Here is a 20,562-nt window from a genome sequence, read left to right on the forward strand (position 1 = left end):
CAGCATTATCAACAATAGCCAAACCATGGAAAGAGCCCAAGTGTCCATCGACTGATGAATGGATAAAGAAGATGAGGTATATAATATATAATGAAATGTTACTCAGCCATCAAAAAAAAATGAAGTCTTGCTTGCCATTTGCAATGACATGGATGGAGCTAGAGTGTATTATGCTAAGTGAAACAAGTCAGTCAGTGAAAGACAAATACCATACGATCTTATTCTTATGTGGAGTTTAAAAAAAAAAAAAACAGATAAACATATGGGAAGGGGAAAAAAAGGAAAAGAGAGAGGGAAACAAACCATAACGGACTCTTAACAATAGAAAACAAACTGAGGGTTGATGAAAGGAGGTGGGTGGGGGATGGGCTAGATGGGTGATGGGTATTAAAGACGGCACTTGTGATGAGCACTGGGTGTTGTATTTAAGGGATGAACCACTGAATTCTACTCCTGAAACCAATATTGCACTGTATATTAACTAAAATTTAAATTAAAAAAATGAAAAATAGGAAAATTTCATCTTTAATGTAAAAGGAAATATCTACAGCCCTAAATCTCAAGCTGTCAAGCGTCTCAGTCACATATGGAAAACCCATCAAAATAAAAGGGGTTTCGAGAGTATTTGGTAGAGACCTCCTGAGATGTGGAGGAGTCATCCAAAAAGGCCCATTTTTGGTGTCAGAATGAAACTACCAAATGTAGGGCCACTGAAAGGTCAAGACATGTCTTTGCAGAAACCCAGTGTAGCTGGATTCAACTCACAGAAGGGTTTGAATTAGCCATTAAAAAAATTTATTTTTAACCTTTATAAGCCAGCAAAATTTTTTGTTTCTTTTTTGTTGTTGTTTTTGTAATTTTGTCTGTTTCTTTTTCTTTTTTTATTCAAGTATAATTACCACACAATGTTATATTAGTTTCAGGTATACAATATAATGACTCAATATTTCTATACATTTCTCAGTGCTCATCAGGATAAGTGTACTCTTACTCTCCTTTACCTATTTCGCCCATCCCCTCATCCACATCCCCTCTAGCAACCATCAGTTTGTTCCCTCTGTATTGAAGAATCTGGGTTTTTTTTGTTCATCTCTTTCTCTTTGTTTGCTTTGTTTCTTTTTTTTTTTTTTTTTTTTTAAAGATTTTTATTTATTTATTTGAGACAGAGAGAATGAGAGAGAGAGCACATGAGAGGGGGGAGGGTCAGAGGGAGAAGCAGGCTCCCCGCCGAGCAGGGAGCCCGATGCGGGACTCGATCCTGGGACTCCAGGATCATGACCTGAGCCGAAGGCAGTCGCTTAACCAACTGAGCCACCCAGGCGCCCCTGTTTGCTTTGTTTCTTAAATTCCACAAATGAGTGAGATCATATGGGTATTTGTCTTTCTCTGACTGACTTATTTCACTTAGCATAATACACTCTAGCTCCATCCATGTTGGTACAAATGGCAAGATTTCATTCTTTTTTATGGCTAATATTTTTATGACTAATAATACATATATATTGCCTATAATATATATAGCACATCTTCTTTATCCATTCATCTATCAATGAACACATGGGTTACTTCCAACACAGGGCTTGAACTCACGACCCTGAGATCAAGACCTGAGCTGAGACCAAGAGCTGCTTAACAGAATGAGCCACCCAGGCACCCCTGGATGCCTTTTATTTCTTTTTGTTGTCTAATTGCTGCAGCTAGGACTTCCAGTACTATGCTAAATGAAAGTGGTGAGAGTTAACATCCTTGCCTTGTTCCTGACCTTAGGGGAAAAGCTTTCAGTTCTTTAACATTGAATATGATGTTAGCTGTGAGTTTTCCATATATGTCTTTATTATGTTGAGGTATGTTCCCTCTAAACCTACTTTGTTGAGGGTTTTTATCATGAATGGATGTTGTACTTTGTCAAATGTTTTTTTCTACATTTACTGAAATGATCATATGGTTTTTATCCTTTCTCTTGTTGATGTGATATATCATGTTGAATATTTTTTAAATGTACTGTTGGATTTGGCTTGCTAATATTTTGTGGAGGATTCTTCATCTATGTTCATCAGATATTTGCCTGCAGTTTTCTTTTCTTTTTAGTGTCTTTATCTGGTTTTGGTATCAGGGTAATGCTCACCTCATAGAATGAATTGGAAGCTTTCCTTCCTCTCCTGTTTTTTTTTGGGTTTTTTTGGTAATAGTTTGAGAAGAATAGGTATTATCTTCTCTTTAAATGTTTGGCAGAATTCACCCGTGAAGCCATCTGGTACTGGGCTTTTTTATTTTTTTTTGAGAGATTTTGATTACTGATTCAATTTCATTGCTAGTAATTGATCTGTTTAAATTTTCTATTTCTTCCTGATTCAGATTTGGAAGGTTTTATGTTTCTAGGAACTTACTCATTTTTCTGAGGTTGTCCAATTTGTTGGCATATAATTGTTCATAATATCTCTTATAATCCTTCCTATTTCTGTGGTACCAGTTATTTCTTCTCCTTCATTTCTGATTTTATTTGACTCCTCTTTCTTTGTTCTTTTTTTTGGATGAGTCTGTCTAAAGGCTTATCAATTTTGTTGATCTTTTCAAAGAACCAACTCCTGGTTTCACTGATTTATTCTACTGGTTATTTTTTAATCTCTATTTCATTTATTTCTGTTCTAATCTTTATAATTTCCTATTTCTATTGGTGTTGGGGTTGATTTTTTTTTTTTAAGTTCCTTTAAGTGTAAGATTCGGTTTTTTATTTGAGATATTCTTGCTTCTTGAGGTAGGCCTGGATTGCTATAATATTCCCTCCCAGAATAGCTTTTGCTGCATCCCCAAGATTTTGGACTGTTGTATTTTCATTTTCATTTGTCTCCACGCATTTTTTAATTTTCTCTTTGATTTCTTGACTGACCCACTCATTGTTCAGTGGCATGTTATTTAGCCTCCATGTATTTGTGTTCTTTCCAGACTTTTTTCATGTGATTGATTTCTAGTTTCACACCATTGTGGTCAGAAAAGATGCATGATATGATTTCAATCTTTCTGAATTTATTGAGACTTGTTTTGTGGCCTAATGTGATCTATTCTGGAGAATGTTCTATGTGCACTTCAAAAAAAATATGTATTGTGCTTTTTTGGGATGGAATGTTCTAAATATATGTTAGGTCCATCTGGTCCAATGTCTCATGCAAAGTCACTGTTTCCTTGTTGATTTTCTGTTGAGATGGTCTATCCATTGATGTAAGTGGGGTGTTAAAGTTCCCTACTATTATTATTTTTTTTTTAAGATTTTTATTTATTTATTTGACAGAGAGAGAGATAGCGAGAGCAGGAACACAAGCAGGGGGAGTGAGAGAGGGAGAAGCAGGCTTCCCGGTGAGCAGGGAACCCGATGTGGGGCTCGATCCCAGGACCCTGGGATCATGACTTGAGCCGAAGGCAGGCGCTTAACGACTGAGCCACCCAGGCGCCCAGTTCCCTACTATTATTATATTACTGTCAATTTCTTCCTTATGTCTGTTAATAGTTGCTTTATGTATTAGGTGCTCTATTGCATAAATATTTGCAATTTTATATCCTCTTGTTGGATGGCTCCCTTTATCAATATGTAGTGTCCTTTTTTGTCTTTTGTTAGTCTTTGTTTTAGTCTATTTTGTTTCATATACATACTGCTATCCCAGCTTTCCTTTTGCTTCAATTTGCATGGTAAATGTTCTTCTATCTCCTCATTTTCAATCTGCAGGTGTCTTTAGGTCTGAAGTGAGTCTCTGGTAGGCAGCACATAGATGGGTCTTGCTTTTTTATATAGTCACCCTATATCTTTTAACTGGAGCATGTAGTCCATTTACATTCAAAGTAATTACTGAGGTATATAATTATTGCCATTTTATTACTTGTTTTATGGTTGTTTTTGTAGTTCTCTGTTCTTTCTCCTTTTGCTCTCTTCCCCTGTCGTTTGATGGCTTTCTTTAATGATATGCTTGGATTCCTTTCTCTTTATTGTTTGTGTATCTATTCTAGGTTTTTGATTTGTGGTTGCCATTAGATTCATATATAACATCTTATGCACATAGCAGTCTATATTACCCAAGAAAATAGGAAGTGGGCTCTGGTACTGGCAATATGTGGACTTGGTATTTGGAAGACTTCCTGCTAAAAACATCCACATAAAATAAAATAGACACACTTTTTTTTTAGAGGGATATATATAGAGAGAGAGAGCATGCGAGTGGCAGGGGAAGGGCACAGGGAGAGGAGAGAGAATCTTAAGCAGGCTCCACACTCAGTGCAGAGCCTGATGCAGGGCTCAATCTCATGACCCTGAGATCATGACCTGAGCTGAAATCAAGAGTCTGACACTTGACCAACTGAGCCACCCAGGCACCCCAAAATAGACACATTTTTAAATGCCTACCAGGGCTTACAAAAAAGTAAAGAAGACTGCCAGGAGCTAGAAATAAAGAGAAAGAGGACCACTTGAGAGGTAATCATAATCGATGTCCCTGCAGCCCAAGGGGTGGGGATGAGGGCTGGGCTTTCAGTCTCATTAATTTTGGGCAGAGGTTGGCAAATGCTTTCTCTAAGGGGCCAGATATTGAATACTTTCAGATTTGTGGGCCATATGATCTCTGTGGCAACTACTGAACTCTGCCATTGTAGCATGAAAATAGCTCAGTCAATATATAAACAGGTGGGCATGGTTGTGTTCCAGTAAAACTTCTTTACTGGAGGAATAGGGTAGTGGCAGGCTGTATTTGGCCTTTGGGCTATAGTCTGTCAACCCCTTATCTGGTACTTTTGTCTTAATGCCCATGAAGGGATAGGAAATGGGGCCTTGTGCTTATGCCAGGTGAAGAGCTGGGCCCTTGAAATCAGGGTCTTTGAAGGACTATAACTTGATAAAAGGGCAAATTAGAATAGAGTTAGCCCACTGCACTGGGAAACAAAAATAGAGCTCATCTGTCTTAAACTGAGCTCTGGGTGGACAAAAAGAATACTTTCTGAATACTCTGAATACTTTCAACCATAGGCTGATCCTCATGGTTTAGTTCAAATTTACACTTATCATGATACCTATAATTGATCTTGAGCCTGGGACATCCCTGAAGTGCTAGCAGAAACAAAGCAAAAACATTTTAAAGGGAGACTCCCTTAAGACGGACTATGCAGGATTCTGACTCATAATACATCATTGAAATTGAGCTCACAACCCTAAATTTTAAAACATATAAGGAAATAATTCACCACCAGGGAGTTAGCAGATTTGATAAATATCAATCTCCCTAAACTTCATAAAGTAAAAGAAACAAAAACTTTAGAATAAGTACATTTAACATAAAGATATAAAATAAGAAATCAATAAGCAGGAGAAAAGGATAAGACATTCTAAAAAAGGCCAGGCAGATGTGAGACAGAATCAAACATAACTTCTGGAAACTGAGCCCTAAGTAGGAAAAATAAAAAATAAATGCACACGCAGACACGGTATAGAGAAATTACAAAATGAAAAGCAAACAGAAGATCAAAAAGGAAGCAGACATAAAAAGGACAAATTAACTACAAAGGTAGTAATCAGATCACTCTGCAAACTCTCCAGGGTACATACATTTGACTTGAGGGACCACTGCCAAGGAGGATGAGGAAAATTTGGTTTTGTCTTTACCAGCTTCAGTTTATTTGTTTCCAACAGGTTTCTAAGCACTGATAGAAAGCAATTAGTTGTATTCTCCTGGGGAAAACTATGCCCAATACCAAGCCAGGACCGGGTGAGCACTGACCTCCCTATCAGGGACCCTTCTCTGGCTAAGGACAGACACCACGCTCTGGAAGGGACGCATCTTACTTTCCCATTGGCAACACTGTACCCCACGTACATAAAAGAATACTCCTGTTCCGGATGTCTAATGTAAGGCCGAAGACTGTCCTAGTCCAGAGCAGAACGTCTGGCATGTTTTCAGGGTGAAGGAATAGTGAGCAGGAATCGTTCAGCAACTTACTCAGATTGGAAGGTAACACGGGGCTCCAGCAAAGAGGCAGTCAAACTAGTCAAAAAATTCCACCAAAAAGAGCCTAAGACTCCACACCCAATTCCTGTGGCCCAGACTCCCATCATGCTGTGCCACACATGTAGGAAATCTACCAGCCAGGACCAGCCCAGCAGGAGGCAGGGCAGGGACCATCACCAAAGGAGCTCATCTCTGCCAAGATGCCCTATCAAGGGCATACACACCTACACACTGAACCTAGTACTACCACCATCTTACATTATCATGATGCTTTATAATTTAAAAGAAAAAAATCAACTGTCCATAACCTATCTCATTTGATGGTCATAATAAGCCTGTCATAGTAGGGAAGGTCTATGATTAGCTTCAACTTACAAATGATCAGAAATATCTTTTCCAGTGAAACAATTAGAGCTGTGGTTTATACCCAGCTCATGAGTCCTGATTTAGTGTTCTTACCACTACCAATGTTGTAGGGATAGTCTTACTTCTGTTTCCAAACACCGTTAGGATAAAGGTATTCCAGTGTGTCATCAATATTCATGGAACATTCATTCTCTTATTCAAACAGATATCGGGGAGATATCTGGTGGCCGTCGTAGACTCCATTCTTTCCTTTTCCTTACTCCCCAAATCCAACTGATTGCCAAATGCTATCAGGTGTATCTGCTTTTGCCTTGAATCAGGCCTTCCTTGCTTTTCTTCTGTACTAATTCTACAGACTCTTAACTGCCTTTCCTTGTTCCCTCCTCTCTTGTTGCCCAGTTCCCTGATCCGCTCTCCTTAAGATGGCAGTGTATTTTCCAAAGTCCAAACTTCCAAAGTGAGCTGTCCATGTCTGTACCATTGCCTCTGCTTTATTAAACGGTTTCTCATTACTTTCCGAGTCAAAGCCAAACTCCTTAGCATGGCGTAAACACCCCTCAGCTTCTCTGTGCTGCCTCTGTGTCCAGCCTTCTCTCTCCTCAATCTCCTCCAAAATCTCTCAGTGAGGTTTCCGAGATCTTTGTGCCTTTCCACATGCTGTGTCTTCTACCTCGGTAATTCTGCCTCGTCTTTCAAAACCAAGCTCTAGGAAGCTTTCCTGAACTGTCTACCTGACCATCGAGAGCTGGGTTACTTTCTGGTCTGATGTGCTCCCAAGGCTTTCTGCCCTTACTCATGCTTTGGTAACTCTTCCTTCTCTTGCTCAGTCTGCATCCCCATCTGGACTCTGAACTTTGTGAGAGCTACAATTTATCTTTAATTGCTCTACCCCTAGTATTGGCAATATCTGGTTTGTAGATGCTCAGTAATTATTTACTTAACTGATTAATCAGGATATAGAAAATTTGATGAGAACCACTTTTTTTTTTTTTAATAAACCGGGTGCCAAAACAAAACATTGAAAGTCAGCATCAGTTTATTTTTGGTTGAAACGGAGTTTTGCTGCAGGCATATTTATATAGTACAGTGAAGAATATATAAACCTCAATGAGGCTGCCCCAGTTTTAGTTCACCTCTGGAATCCAAAGCATCAAAAGACTTTTCTTTTTTAAAAGATTATTTATTAGGTATGGCAGACGATTCCTGTTGAACAAAGCGGTCACAGTAAAAATCAAAAAGGACTTTTAATAAGACCAAAGGGATTGAAAACCATTCCAGGTGGTAATTGCTGCTTAGTTTTCTTCTTTCTATTCTTAACCATACAGAGAGATACAAATTGGAAAGGCAGGTTTGAGGAGACTAGCCTGGTCAATAAGCCAAAAAAAAAAAGTAGAACGGAGCTGGGCTACAGGCCAAGGGAAGATAAGGTGTGTTAAACTAGAAACATAGAAAACGTTAGGGGTGGAGGAAAGAGTGTATTAAAAAATTGAAGATTACACTGCTTATACTCTGCATTCTATTTCTATGGCAATAGGTTAGTGAATTAGGTTGTTGCTAAGGGAAACAACTGCATTTCGAAGCAATGATGAGAATACTTCTAGAATCATCCCTCTATTGTGGCCTACCCAGAACAATCTAAGTCTGTACTGGAAAGGGAATCAGCGTAGGAAGACAATATTGACAAGGCCAAACAACAAAGTGGTGATTCACTTAGTTCCCGTGCTGTCAAGGGACCTGGGGTAAAACAGCCACCTTCCAAAGGCCATGCACTTCCCTCTGGGGGTTAATTACATTAGGTGAATGGTCACCTCAAAGACCCACATGGTAGCTTCGTTAATTTTAGGTCTGTATTGCCTTCTTAATATGTAAATGTCAAAAACATTAATAATGATTAATAACATTAACAAAATGCTAAAAATGCTTAGGTTCAAATATCCAGTTTGATAGATCTCTTCTCCCTCGGACCTTTATTCAAATATCACCTTCTCAATGAGCCTTCCCTGGCTTATTGGTCTAAACTTGAATGCTCTGTTACAGTGTAACTTTCTGAACCCTTCCCTGCTTCATTTTTCTCCTTAACACTGATCATTATCAAACATGCTATGTATTTTACTTATTTATGTTGTTTATTGTTGGTGTTTTGCTAGAATGTAAGCTCACTGAGGGCAGATTTTTCTCAATTTTTTCTCTGTTGTATCCCCAGCACCTAGAATAATGACAATCACATAGTGTGTGACTAAATATTCATTGAGTGAATTGAATTTATACCCGTCAATGTGGTATAAAGATGAGTTTAAGCTGAAAACATCTGAATCAACAGCAGCTGCATTAAAAAAACCTTACCTAAACCTCTTTTGCTGGCTTAAACATAGCCTCCTGAAAATACAGCTGCCAAAATCCCATCTCTGGGAGGTTTAGGACCACTCGTACCTGGATGAGAAATTACATAAACAAAACCTTGCCAAAAAGTTTTTGCCTTCCACTTTTTTCTCATTTGTTTCCCACCATGTGCTTTTCCTTAAAGTCCTAAGAAAGGCTTTTCTTAGTAGGATAAACAAACTTAACTCTAGCTGATCAGAAGCCAGTTTAAGTGCTCCCATATACCTGAATAAACCTTGTCTTTTCTCTTGTTAATCTGTCTTTTGTCAGTTAATTTGCAGGTCCCCAATCACTGAACCTAAGTTGATAGAAGAAAAAGTTTTTTTTTTCCCCTCTCAACAGAATGAAAGAATGAGTAACAAATTGGTACTCATATCATACAACTATAAGTGATATATGTTCTCAGTGTAGTAAATGTGGGTGTTGAGCTTCAGACATGTGCAAAAACAGAAATGGGATGTTAAAGACAAACAAACCAATGGGCTGATGATTCCAAAATGATTTAAATGAATCTAAATCATAATTCACTATTAATGTTTGTGAAGCAAATCATCAGAAAAGGGAATGGTAAGGTATTTCATCATTCTGCAGATGTTTATGTCAAAGGAAAATGTTCCTTTTATCTTGCTTGTCTCTACTTCACCCCACAAGGGGTCAACGTTCTCTTTATGCACACTGGAAAGTAGGTATAGACAGGTTCACGGGGCTAGATGGTATGACTGCTTCAAGTTTAAGTCAGTCATATGCTCATTTTGGTGAAACAGTGAGGTACAAATGAATATATGGGGCGCCTGGGTGGCTCAGTCGTTAAGCGTCTGCCTTCGGCTCAGGTCATGATCCCAGGGTCCTGGGATCAAGTCCCACATCGGGTTCCCTCCTTGGCGGGAAGCCTGCTCTCCCTCTCCCACTCCCGGGGCTTGTGTTCCTGCTCTTGCTATCTCTGTCTCTGTCAAATAAATAAATAAAATCTTTAAAAAAAACAAAAAAACAAATGAATATATGAGAAAGAGGGATAGAGAGGAAAAGGGAGGGCAGGGTGGGGAGGGAAAGAGAGAGAGAGGAGGAGGTACGGAGAGGTAGAATATATGTGTGTGTTTGGGAGAGAAGTGAGGAGGGAGACATAGCATATTTTGTACTGAGGACCAAAAGGACCTCCGCGATTTGTATCTGGCTTTTTTTCCTCCAAGGAAATAAAAAAAGAAAGATGAAAAGAGAATGAGTTAATAATGCCTTGGTTCTGATGTGCAGCTTGGTAACACTGTACATTCTTTCATTGACTTACCATTGATTGAACAACTTTTAAACCAGTGTCACAGCACCTACTCTGTCCCTTCCAATCCATAGCCCTCTCCCCCGTTTGAGATATTTTTAAACGATCTGGCTTTATCACACACCACCTTCAAGCCCTTCCAAGCCTTCTGATCTGATTGAACTACTTCTGCTTGGATGCCTCATACCATGTGAGGCTATGTGATTAGAAAGGACACAGAGCCACAGCCCTGCTCTGGGATGTTCACAGTCCGGTGCAGGCTCCCGTTACAATGCAATGAGAAGACCTAGGGTGGAGAAGGGGGCCGGAAATGCGAGGAGAGCAGAGAAGAGTGAGGGGTGGTATTGAGAAATGACACTTGACTTGTATCTCAAAAAACGAGGATGCAGTCACCAGGTGGGACAGAGAAGAAAAAGCATGTGGAGTTGGGCATCTGCAGATCAAGCCCAGGGGCAGGAAAGGTTGGCCTTCTGGAAAATGGAAAAGAGTTTGGCAATCCCAGCCCACGAGGTGGAAAGGCAAGGCTATGTTCCAGCCAGAGGGTTGAGAACATTGTATCTGTGGAAACCTTCTACAAAGAGTAGCATCAAAGGTTTTTAATGAGGGGAGTCACAGGATAAGATCGTGTGAGAGATCTCTCTGATGATGACAGAGACGCATACTGATGGCAGGAGAGAGATGAGGTCACAGGAGGGGTGGTGAAGACCTGAGATGGGGGAATGACGGAGAGGATTAGGTGACTGGGCTGGAGGGACATCGTGGTGTGAGGAGGGAGAGAGGCCGAACAGGGGTTTCTCCCAGGAGGCTGCTGGGTAGATGCCCAAGGTGTTAGTGAAAATCTGGAAGGCTGAGAGAACAAAGTAAGGACTACAGTTGATACGTGTTAGAACTCTTATGGTTAATGGCAATCAACTGTTCAGTGATTTCAATATAAATTTACTGATCTATTAAATTATTTAAGATTTGGCTTCATTACCCCCCACATCAAAATACATCCTTAAGTCAAAAACCACGGCCTTGAATCAAAAGAAGCTGTTTCTCTTTCTGTTCAAAAGCAGAAAAGTCCTCTGATAGTGGGATTGATCTATATTTGAAATAACCTTGCACAGTTTGTACTAATCTTGAAAAATTATACAAATTAGAGCTAGGAAAGCATATTTTAGGTGTTCTTGGTCCACTCTCACTTGAGAAGTGAGAAGAATAAAATCATTTTAGCCCAGCCAAGAGTATGAATTTTGTCTAAAGTTATAAAACTGGCCATTAGCAAAATGACAACTAGAATCCAAGGCTCCTGACCCCCGCACAGGGATTTCAGTAGTCAGGTTTGATCAGTTGGACGAGGGAGCTGACCATGACCCCAAGGCGGCTGAATCCCTCCCACAATTGTACTGCTTCTAAGAAACCTTATTATTCAAATCAAAAAGAAAAGCAGATCTTAATATGGGCTTCAGATAAGAAGTCTGTCAAACATCTAGAAGTCTAGGGATTAGCCTCAAATTTGTAGTTTATAGAACCACGTTGATAGTTCAAGTTTGCCAATGTTGACAACACCCTAAGTGAGGTTAACATTAAAGAATATTTGATCTTTCCAACATTTTAATTTTGCTGTGGGCCTAGCTTCCCAGAAGCTTCAGGAATAATTGACACATGCATTGAAACAACTTTAATTCTATCCCCAGCTGAGGTGATGATCAGAAAGCAACTATTCTGCATATAAATCTTAATCGCCATGTAAAGATGGTTGGTCTCTAAAGAATCCTTCTTGTTTACATTATCAGAAATGGGAAGTAGAGGAATTATTTTTTTGTGTGTCATTCACGGGCTGACGGTCAAGTCTAGTTTGTGGTAATGAAATGAGAGAATTCATTTTAATCAAATATTTGGAACACCAATAAAATAATTTTAAATTAAGAATGTTGAAAATATCCAGGAAATGTAATCATGAACTTATCCTAAGTGAGGCGAAAATATAAGTTCAGGCAATTTAGTGACTCATATTGTAAAGGTGCACTGGCTACAAAGGGAGATTCGGTGAGAGGGAGAGTGAAGATGGATGTCATCATGTTCGCAGCCCAGAACATCATCGCAATCCCCGTTCATTACTGTTGTGCCCACGAACACCCCCCTCACACACCCCTCCAACACCCAAATGTCAGCAAGGTCACTACTTGGGGTTTAATGGCAAACTACCCAAAACACTTAAAATAAGTATGCTTGAATTCCCTGTATATGCTATACAGTCCACTGGGAATGCTGTAGAAGCCATTCTATGTCCAAGATTTTAAATTATTCTGAGCGCATGCAAAAGACAGAGTGTATGAGTGTTTTTCTAACATGAAAAGAATAGTATCCCTGCACTTACTCGAGAAGGGTGAGTTAGGAGCACTTTGATGAATCAGCAATACTGTGTAAGCTGGTTTTTGTGAGGTCAGCACAGCAACTAAAACCCTTGGGCTATTCCTACTGACCGGAGCATTCCCCTCCTTATTTGGTTGGCTGATTGTTCTCAGTACTTGAAGAAGGACAGTCTGACCAGGAAGAGCCCCACACACAGCCACCCCACTTGTTACTGTATCCAGATCAAAGGATCTTGATTCTGTATCTTCTTGGGAGCTCTTTAAAAAGTGATCTACCTACCTTTTTTTTTTTTTTTTTTTACATTATAGGAAACTGAGTCTTAGAAAAATCAGCTGGCAAAGTTCACCACAAATTCTAAGGCAATTGGACCTGTGTTATGCTATGCATATGGTTAAAGTGGTTCCCGGAGTAGAGTCTAAACTGTTGATTTAATCAATTAAGAAGACCACGTTGTCTCATATGGAGACCACAGCCTGGCTGTGCTATGTGTATTTTTGGTACGATGGATTTAGTTCCGCAAAGAAGGGTATAAAATAAAGGATAGCTCTCACTGGTTAAAAAAAGCCAGCATTTTATGACATTGCAGAGGAACTTTATGGATTTTCCAGTCCACCCACTTCATCATTTTATATTTACTAATAAAACTGTTTCACTTTCATTGTCTTTGCTACCCTTTACTTTGGTCGTTGCTGTGTATCAAGTGACTAAATTTAAACCAAATAAAAACAGAGATAATGAGGTCTAGTCAAGGAGCACTGATGTAGGAGCCAAGAGATCTAATTCCTAACAAAATCACTTGAATAAGAAAATACAAAATTGTAAAATATAAAATATATACAAATAAGTATTGTCTGTTACTCCCATAGACAACAAGTTAATGCATGGGGAAACTTTTTTTATTTTTTTCAAATCAGATCCTATCATCTTTTTATAACTTTAATGAAAGAGCCTTAGGCTTACCTAGGAACATCAAAGCTATACAACTGCTAGATAATTATAGAACTTCACTCTGGACAGAGTCAACACTTGGTTATTCTATTGAAATTTTCCTTCAATTGCTACCTTACGACTTCAATATTTTTATAAAAGTTCTAGTATGTGGGATGACATTAATAAATGAGTGTACCAGTCAGGCTGGTGCTCTAGCTTCTTCAATTTCACTTTAGCACTAGGAATGACATTTTCAGTATTGCTTGGATTTTGAATGTTGTCCCAAGTCCAACACTGGGCAGGGCTTGGAGAAAAAGCTGGCCTACTGTCACGCCTGGAGGAGGGTCAACTTTCTGAAGATGCTCACGTCCCGGGGGTCAGCCCTCTTGGGACACTCCAGCACCAGTCCTTGCAGTGATGGAAGGTTCTTTATCCCAGAGGAACCATGACAGAGAAAATGGACATGATCTAGGAATAGATGTCTGCAGTGTCGTGTGTCCATGAGGTAGAAGTCAGAGGACTGGGGTTGCGAGGAACAGTATTTCAGGTGACTATTACCTCCTCTCTGTATTCCATTAATCTTCCATTGGTCCAGGTCCTCTGTGTAGCATACAAAGGAGGGCCATGGCCATAGTGCCATTCAGAATTTTCACCGAATTCTGCTTGTTTGAATTGCACATATCTCAGAGGAACATAAAAAATGCCAGGGCACTGTGGCCCGTGCATGGAGGGTAATCAACATCCTCACAGATAACAAAGCACAGTTACTCACTGTCAGGTAAGCAAAATACCAAAACTCAGTGTTCCCAAATAAGAGTTCTCCAATGTTTGCTTTTTAGCTTTTTTTTTTTTTTAAGATTTATTTATTTTAGAGAGAGACAGAGAGAGCGCCTACCTCTGTGAGCAGGGGGAGGGGCAGAGGGAGAGGGAGACAAGCAGACTCCCTGCTCAGCGCGGAGTGGGACATGGGGCTCCATTCCAGGACCCTGAGATCATGACCTGAGCTAAAATCAAGGGTTGGCCGCTTAACTGACTGAGCAACCCAGGTTCCCCTTTTCAGCTCTTTTTTAACAAGGAATTCCAGAAGTTGCCTTCAGCATTAAGGGAAAGCTCACAGACCACCACTTACATGTCCTCCCCACCACGCATACCCCAGTAAGACTTTAAATAGTTCATTTTTTTAAAAAACCACAAAGAAGGGGCGCCTGGGTGGCTCAGTCGGTTAAGTGTCTGCCTTCGGCTCAGGTCATGATCTCAGGGTCCTGGGATGGAGCCCTGTGTCGGGCTCCCTGCTCAGCAGAGTCTGCTTCTCCCTCTGTCTCTCCCCCTGCTTGTGCCCTCTCTCAAATAAATAAATAAAATCTCAAAAAAAAAAAAAAAAGCCACAGAGAAACTCTGTAAAATGAACATGCAACCAGAGTCATTACCTCCAGGGAGTCACTTTCACAATCTCCTTCCTCCGTGCCTCTCCCCTTCTCTTCAGTGATGGTGTTCACCATTTCAAAAAACCTACAATGAGAGTTGGTATGTGGTCACTCATAATACATCTGATATTAAATATAAGCAAGTACGTTCCAACATGACTTCAGAGCAAAAAATGGGAGCTAAGAGACTTTCTAAAATCAGGCAATAAACAAACTATCAGTATCAGCAGGAAAAATATGATTTTTCAGAAAGAAAAACACAGGCTGGTAGGATTGTCCAACCTAATGCCTCACTTCAAATAATAGTAATGTGATATGTTATAGAATCAGAACGATGAAGCTAAACAATGTCATAGAAATGTGAAGACTGTGGACTTGGATGTCAGGCCAAGATTGCTAGTATTTGTGTGATTTTGGGCAAGCTCCTCCACCTCTCTGAGCCTCACCCCTTCATTACAAAAATAGGGACTATAGAAGTATCTAACTTAAAGGTTGTTAGGAAGATGACTTGACATAATACTTGTAAAGTGCTTAACAGAGTGCACTCATTAAAATTAGCTATTATCGTTTTGCTGATGGTCATATTATTATTTAAAATGGGAATTAACAAAAAATACCCAAATTCTGGAGTAGTGTCTCTAAATTCTTAGGTGACTATTTGATATAGTGTTGGCCACTACAACATTTGATCTCAGTTATTAAATATTTTGCCTTTAACATCATAAATATGGTGTTTCGTAAACACAATCTGCAGAACACCGATATGAATTAGGAACAGCAGGCTTGTATGTGTGTGAAAGAAGCCACCTCTTTTTTGATGACATTTTCTTCAGGAACTCTTCTTGTGAAGTTTTTTTTTTTTTTTTTTTTTCCTGTAGACCATTTCAGAGCCAAGAAAAATAGTTATAACAAGAAACAGATCTGCTCCCTGTAACACTAGCTGTGTCTAGTCCATTCAGAGGGGATGCTAACCATTCACAGACTTAAAGCATGGGAGCCACTATGAATAGGGGCTGATGGTCTCACAGGCAGGTCACGGTCTGCACTGCCAGCCCAAGGGAAGAGCAGGTTGTGTGGGATAAGAAAAATCTAGCTTCCACAACTTGGAACCTTTCTTTCTCTATACCTCTTTTTAATCCATCCATCCATCCATCCATCCATCCATCCATCCATCCATCCAACCAACAAATACTCATCAAGTGTCTACTAGGATCGAAAACTATTCTGGCCTTTGGAACTGTGACAAGGAACAAAACAGACAAAGCCCATCTGGGAGTTTGGAACCTATCGTTGGAGTTGCATGTGGTGCCTACTTCCCCACTCTTCCTTTCTCTTTACACATTTCTTGGAGTCAGTGACAAGAAAAAGAAGTTCCCAAGCCTGATCAGAGTAACAGTATGCTCTGATGAAGATTAAATATCCTGATGAGTTAGAGACAAAGGTAAATTCAACCAAGAGGAAGAAGAAAGTGACAGACCTAAAAAAAATCTGACTTTAAAGACAGACTTTAAGATCTGGGGTAAAGACTTCCATCAGCTATTCATACAGTTTTTCAACATGAACATCTCTAAGCAGAATATAACACAGCGGGATGGGAACACAGTGTAATTTTTTGGAGCCTGTCTTCTAGAGTCACATGTACTTGGTCCAAATCCCAGATGTTCATTTTTTGCTATATATGATTTTAAGCTCATTGAACTATCTATGACTCTTTTTTTTTTTTTAAAGATTTTATTTATTTATTTGAGAGAGAGAGAATGAGACAGAGAGAGCACATGAGAGGGGGGAGGGTCAGAGGGAGAAGCAGACTCCCCGCTGAGCAGGGAGCCCGATGTGGGACTCGATCCCGGGGCTCCAGGATCATGACCTGAGCCGAAGGCAGTCGCTCAACCAACTGAGCCACCCAGGCGCCCTTAACTCTTTTCAATGAAGATGTTAATATTAGCTACCTAACAGTTTTTATTTGAAGATTAAAATAGTTATTAGATCTGGGGTAAGCACTCCATAAATCTTGGCTATCATTATCATAGAAACAAATCAGTAGCCTCGAGAATTTAAGTAGAAAAGTTGACCATATTTGTGCTAGGAATTATTTTTTATTTCCAAATCTTTTTACTACCTGTTTTATAATAATAAAGATAAAACTATAGCCATATAGTTCTATAGCCAACTATAGAATTATGGATTTACAAACATTTTATTTGGTACCAAGATAAAAATAACTGACTGTATACTGTAACTAGTATATTAGTTATTTACCATGGGGTCAGATAGTAGCTATTTGAATAAGAACAACCCTCAGGAAAATTTTAAGTCCAAGTTGGCTTCTACCCGCACTTCGGTTTCTAAATTGTTACTCACTTGCCTACATCCCCACAGTCAGTCTCTATGTCCTAAGGGAACATGAAGTACTTAATTATTAGTTCAAGAGAAATATACCCAGGGAGGTTAACACAAGCATACAGTGCAGTACGTGGAGTTTTGGACTGTCTTTTATGGGTGTAGATCAGATTACTGGCTCTTAACTAGAACTGTACCCCCACCAGAAAATCCAACATAATTAGTCAGGGGTAGGGCCCAGGCACTTGTTAAAATGCACCAGTTGATTCTAATTTGAACCAGAGTTAAGAGCCATTGTTGCAGAAAACAGTGAGATTATTCACAGAATTCAAGAATGAAAATTTTGGTAATCATCTATTGCAATAAGTGAGCACCTTAAAAATGAGACATAACAGTTGGCCATTAACTGGCAGGTCTTGGTTAATGTTTTGTCTGTGGAAAAATAAATTATGACTAAGAAAAAGCATGGTTTATTAAAGAGAGCCCTCAAGCTGGCCGGTTAGCTCAGTTGGTTAGAGCGTGGTGCTAATAAAGAGAGCCCTCCCCCCCATTCTCTGTTAAACATACCCCATAATTATAAACTATTAGGCCAAATGAAATATTTATATAACCACAGTCATGAACTCCTTACAGGAGCTACATGTTCACTCATTAATTAAAAATAATGATCAGGTAAGAACAGTATTTTTTACACCTAAACAGTGACGAATACGTACTTTTTACAGTGCAGTTCTGTACAGAAATAGATTTGGAAATCATCGGAATTATGAAGCACATAAAGAAAACAGCATCGTTCTTCAAATTTAGAAATACTGAAACAAACAAAAAGAATTATTCAGGGAAATATCAATACTTCTATGAATGTGTAGTGCAAAATAAATACATTTTATATCCAATCCCCATTATGATATCAATGTTGTTTATAACAAAAAGATATGAATTGCACTTGAAAAAGTGATGTTCCCCATACCACAATACTAAAATTACTTAAGAGTCTGAGAACTGTCCTCCTACTCATATCTGCAGATAGGGTCGCTCTGGGGGGCTGTCAGTACACCTCCGCTATGTATCCCTCCAACTGAGCATGGGAAATTGTCCTGCCTGCTACAGCACCACACTGCATGATGGGAGGAAAGGCGTAAGCATCAGCTGGCTGACTGAGCTCTGTGATTCTGGTTCTGTGGCATCTTTAGAACAATGAAATGTCTCCAAAGCTAGAAAGGCAATGTGTGGAGGCAGGAAAAGCACCTCATCAGTTGTAGGGCTTTTAGAGGTGTGAAGAAATGTGGAGCAGCACTTGGTTCTGACTCAGCAAGTGATTTTATAGCAATTGAAGTAATTTTGAGTCTACCACTCAAGCCATGCTGTTTTTTGCCAAAGGTTAGCAAATATTTCCTGTAATGGGCCAGAGAGTAAATATTTCAAGCTTTGCAGGCCAAACTACTCAGTTTGGCTGTTGGAGCAGCCTTAGACAATACACAAATGAATGAACATGGCTGAGTTCCAATAAAACTTTATTTACAAAAACAGGCAGTGGGCCATATTTGGCCCGTGGACCGTAGTTTGCCAATCCCTATTTCATGCCTTTGCATCTGCTGTTCCTGCAATTTGGAATGCACAACATTTTTGACTTTTTAAAGAAATTCTGTTCATCATTCAAGGCCCAGCTTAGATCCTACCGTCTCCCTTCCCCACTTCTACCTTAAACAGAAAGACTTTCTCTTGCACCTCTGTTCCTTAAACATAGATCTGTTATTGCTCATCTCACTGTCATCTCAATAATGACTGTATTGTCCTTAGTTGTTAAATGTTCCACTGATGGGCTGTGAGCTCTTTGAGAGTGGGAGTTCATGTCTTAGTCACTGTTGTATTTTTAGCAGAATAGGACTCAACATTTGACACACAGCTGGTGCTCAGTAAATGTCCATTGACTGAGCTGAGCAAGGAAGTTCTGAGGTGATGCAAGACGAACTGCTGACTTAGTTGGATTTTTTTTTTTTTTCTGTAGTTATCTCTTTATAAAGGAGGCAGCCAAGAAAAGTTAGCTCCCTTTGAAATCACACACTGGAGCTTACGTTTCTCAACTGAATCAACTAGCAGTAAGCCACACGGAAGCATTCTACGTATATGCTGTGAGTCACAACAAAGGTTTACGTAGTGATGCCATCTTTAATTAAAAAAATTTCATTGGAAAATAGATATGATACGGTGGAATTTATATTACCATACTTTCCTAAATTGTTTAAAATTGTTAAAAATACTGATTGCCTTGGGGCGCCTGGGTGGCTCAGTCGTTAGGCGTCTGCCTTCAGCTCAGGTCATGGTCCCAGGGTCCTGGGATCGAGCCCCGCATCGGGCTCCCTGCTCCGCGGGAAGCCTCTTTCTCCCTCTCCCTCTCCTCCTGCTTGTGATCCTGCTCTCACTGTGTCTCTCTCTGTCAAATAAATAAATAAAATCTTTAAAAAAAAAAATACTGACTGCCTTGTTAATGACTGGTTTTAAAAATTAAATATTAAGAGAGTAAAACTTTATTTGAGAAGGCATGGGTCGGAAAGATATCTAATGAGTCAGTCCATTATCTTGCTTGTTTCTCTGCAGATCACTCATGAGGTAACAGGTGGTTTTACCAGGCAAACTCCAATTATCAGTGACTCAGACGGCTCTACCAGTTCACGCTCCAACAAAACCAATTATTATATGCCAAAAGCAACAGGGTATTGTGTAACCAGCCTGCAGAAATCTGTTTTTTCTCATTTCTATTATGTGGAGATAAATAGTAGTAAACAGAAGTAATTTGGTTTGAAATTTCCAGGAGTTGGTTTAGCCTGAACTTGATAGAACAAGTATTTAAATGTTTAACCAGTGGCTCTTGGTTCTGGAAAAAATCTCATTTCTAAATCCCAGGAAATGGCGTTTCCTGACCTACTGGCATTATGATGCAATGTCAGAACCGAACCAAACTGAAGTGAGCCACAGTAGTCTCAAGAACATGTCATTAAGAGCAACCCGAGGAAAAGTTTTTAAAAAGTGAATTCCCTATCGTCTCATTAATAGTTACATTAACTATAGGACACAATCTGATCGATGGCATGTGGTTTTTTGGTTCCATCTAACAATAGATTAGTTCCTGGCATATCAAAAGACTAAAAACCATCCTATCACATAAACCAACAGCTCAACCAGCTAGAGAGGACCCGGATAGCTCACTTTTACTTACACCTTGATTCTGGTCCACAGTCCACATTTACCCCTCGTTACATATTTTAAGCAGGTGATAGGCAGAGTCAGTTCAACTAACAAAGTTTTGTTACAGATGTTTTCATAATGGAGATAGAAAAGGAGGTTGAGCATTTTCATCAGTAGAAGTGTTCTTGAAGTTCTTTGCACTTTTAAATCCTGACTAAAAGTTCTATTGTCTTCTAAGTAAAAAAAATATACCAAGGACACTTACCTCACTCCCCTGACAGAAGAAGCACTAAAATTCCACTCATGTATACCTTTCTAGAACACAGGG

The 20,562-nt window shown here is 39.5% G+C and overlaps 1 protein-coding gene across 2 annotated transcripts in view; it reads right to left on the minus strand.

The window, feature by feature from the left end:
- The window catches only part of MAP3K5 (mitogen-activated protein kinase kinase kinase 5), a 195,075-nt gene that overhangs the window by 53,987 nt on the left and 120,526 nt on the right, over positions 1-20,562 (minus strand). For both annotated transcript variants that reach the window (XM_081829058.1, XM_081829057.1), the window contains 3 exons: positions 20,500-20,549; positions 17,765-17,860; positions 14,712-14,793 (listed from right to left, as the gene is read on the minus strand). In XM_081829058.1, coding sequence (XP_081685184.1) covers positions 14,712-14,793; positions 17,765-17,860; positions 20,500-20,549 — 228 coding nt within the window. The remainder of the gene's footprint in view (positions 1-14,711; positions 14,794-17,764; positions 17,861-20,499; positions 20,550-20,562) is intronic.

Source organism: Leptonychotes weddellii, chromosome 8 (assembly GCF_054177405.1).
Source record: "Leptonychotes weddellii isolate Sample4059 chromosome 8, ASM5417740v2, whole genome shotgun sequence".
Taxonomy (NCBI): domain Eukaryota; kingdom Metazoa; phylum Chordata; class Mammalia; order Carnivora; family Phocidae; genus Leptonychotes; species Leptonychotes weddellii.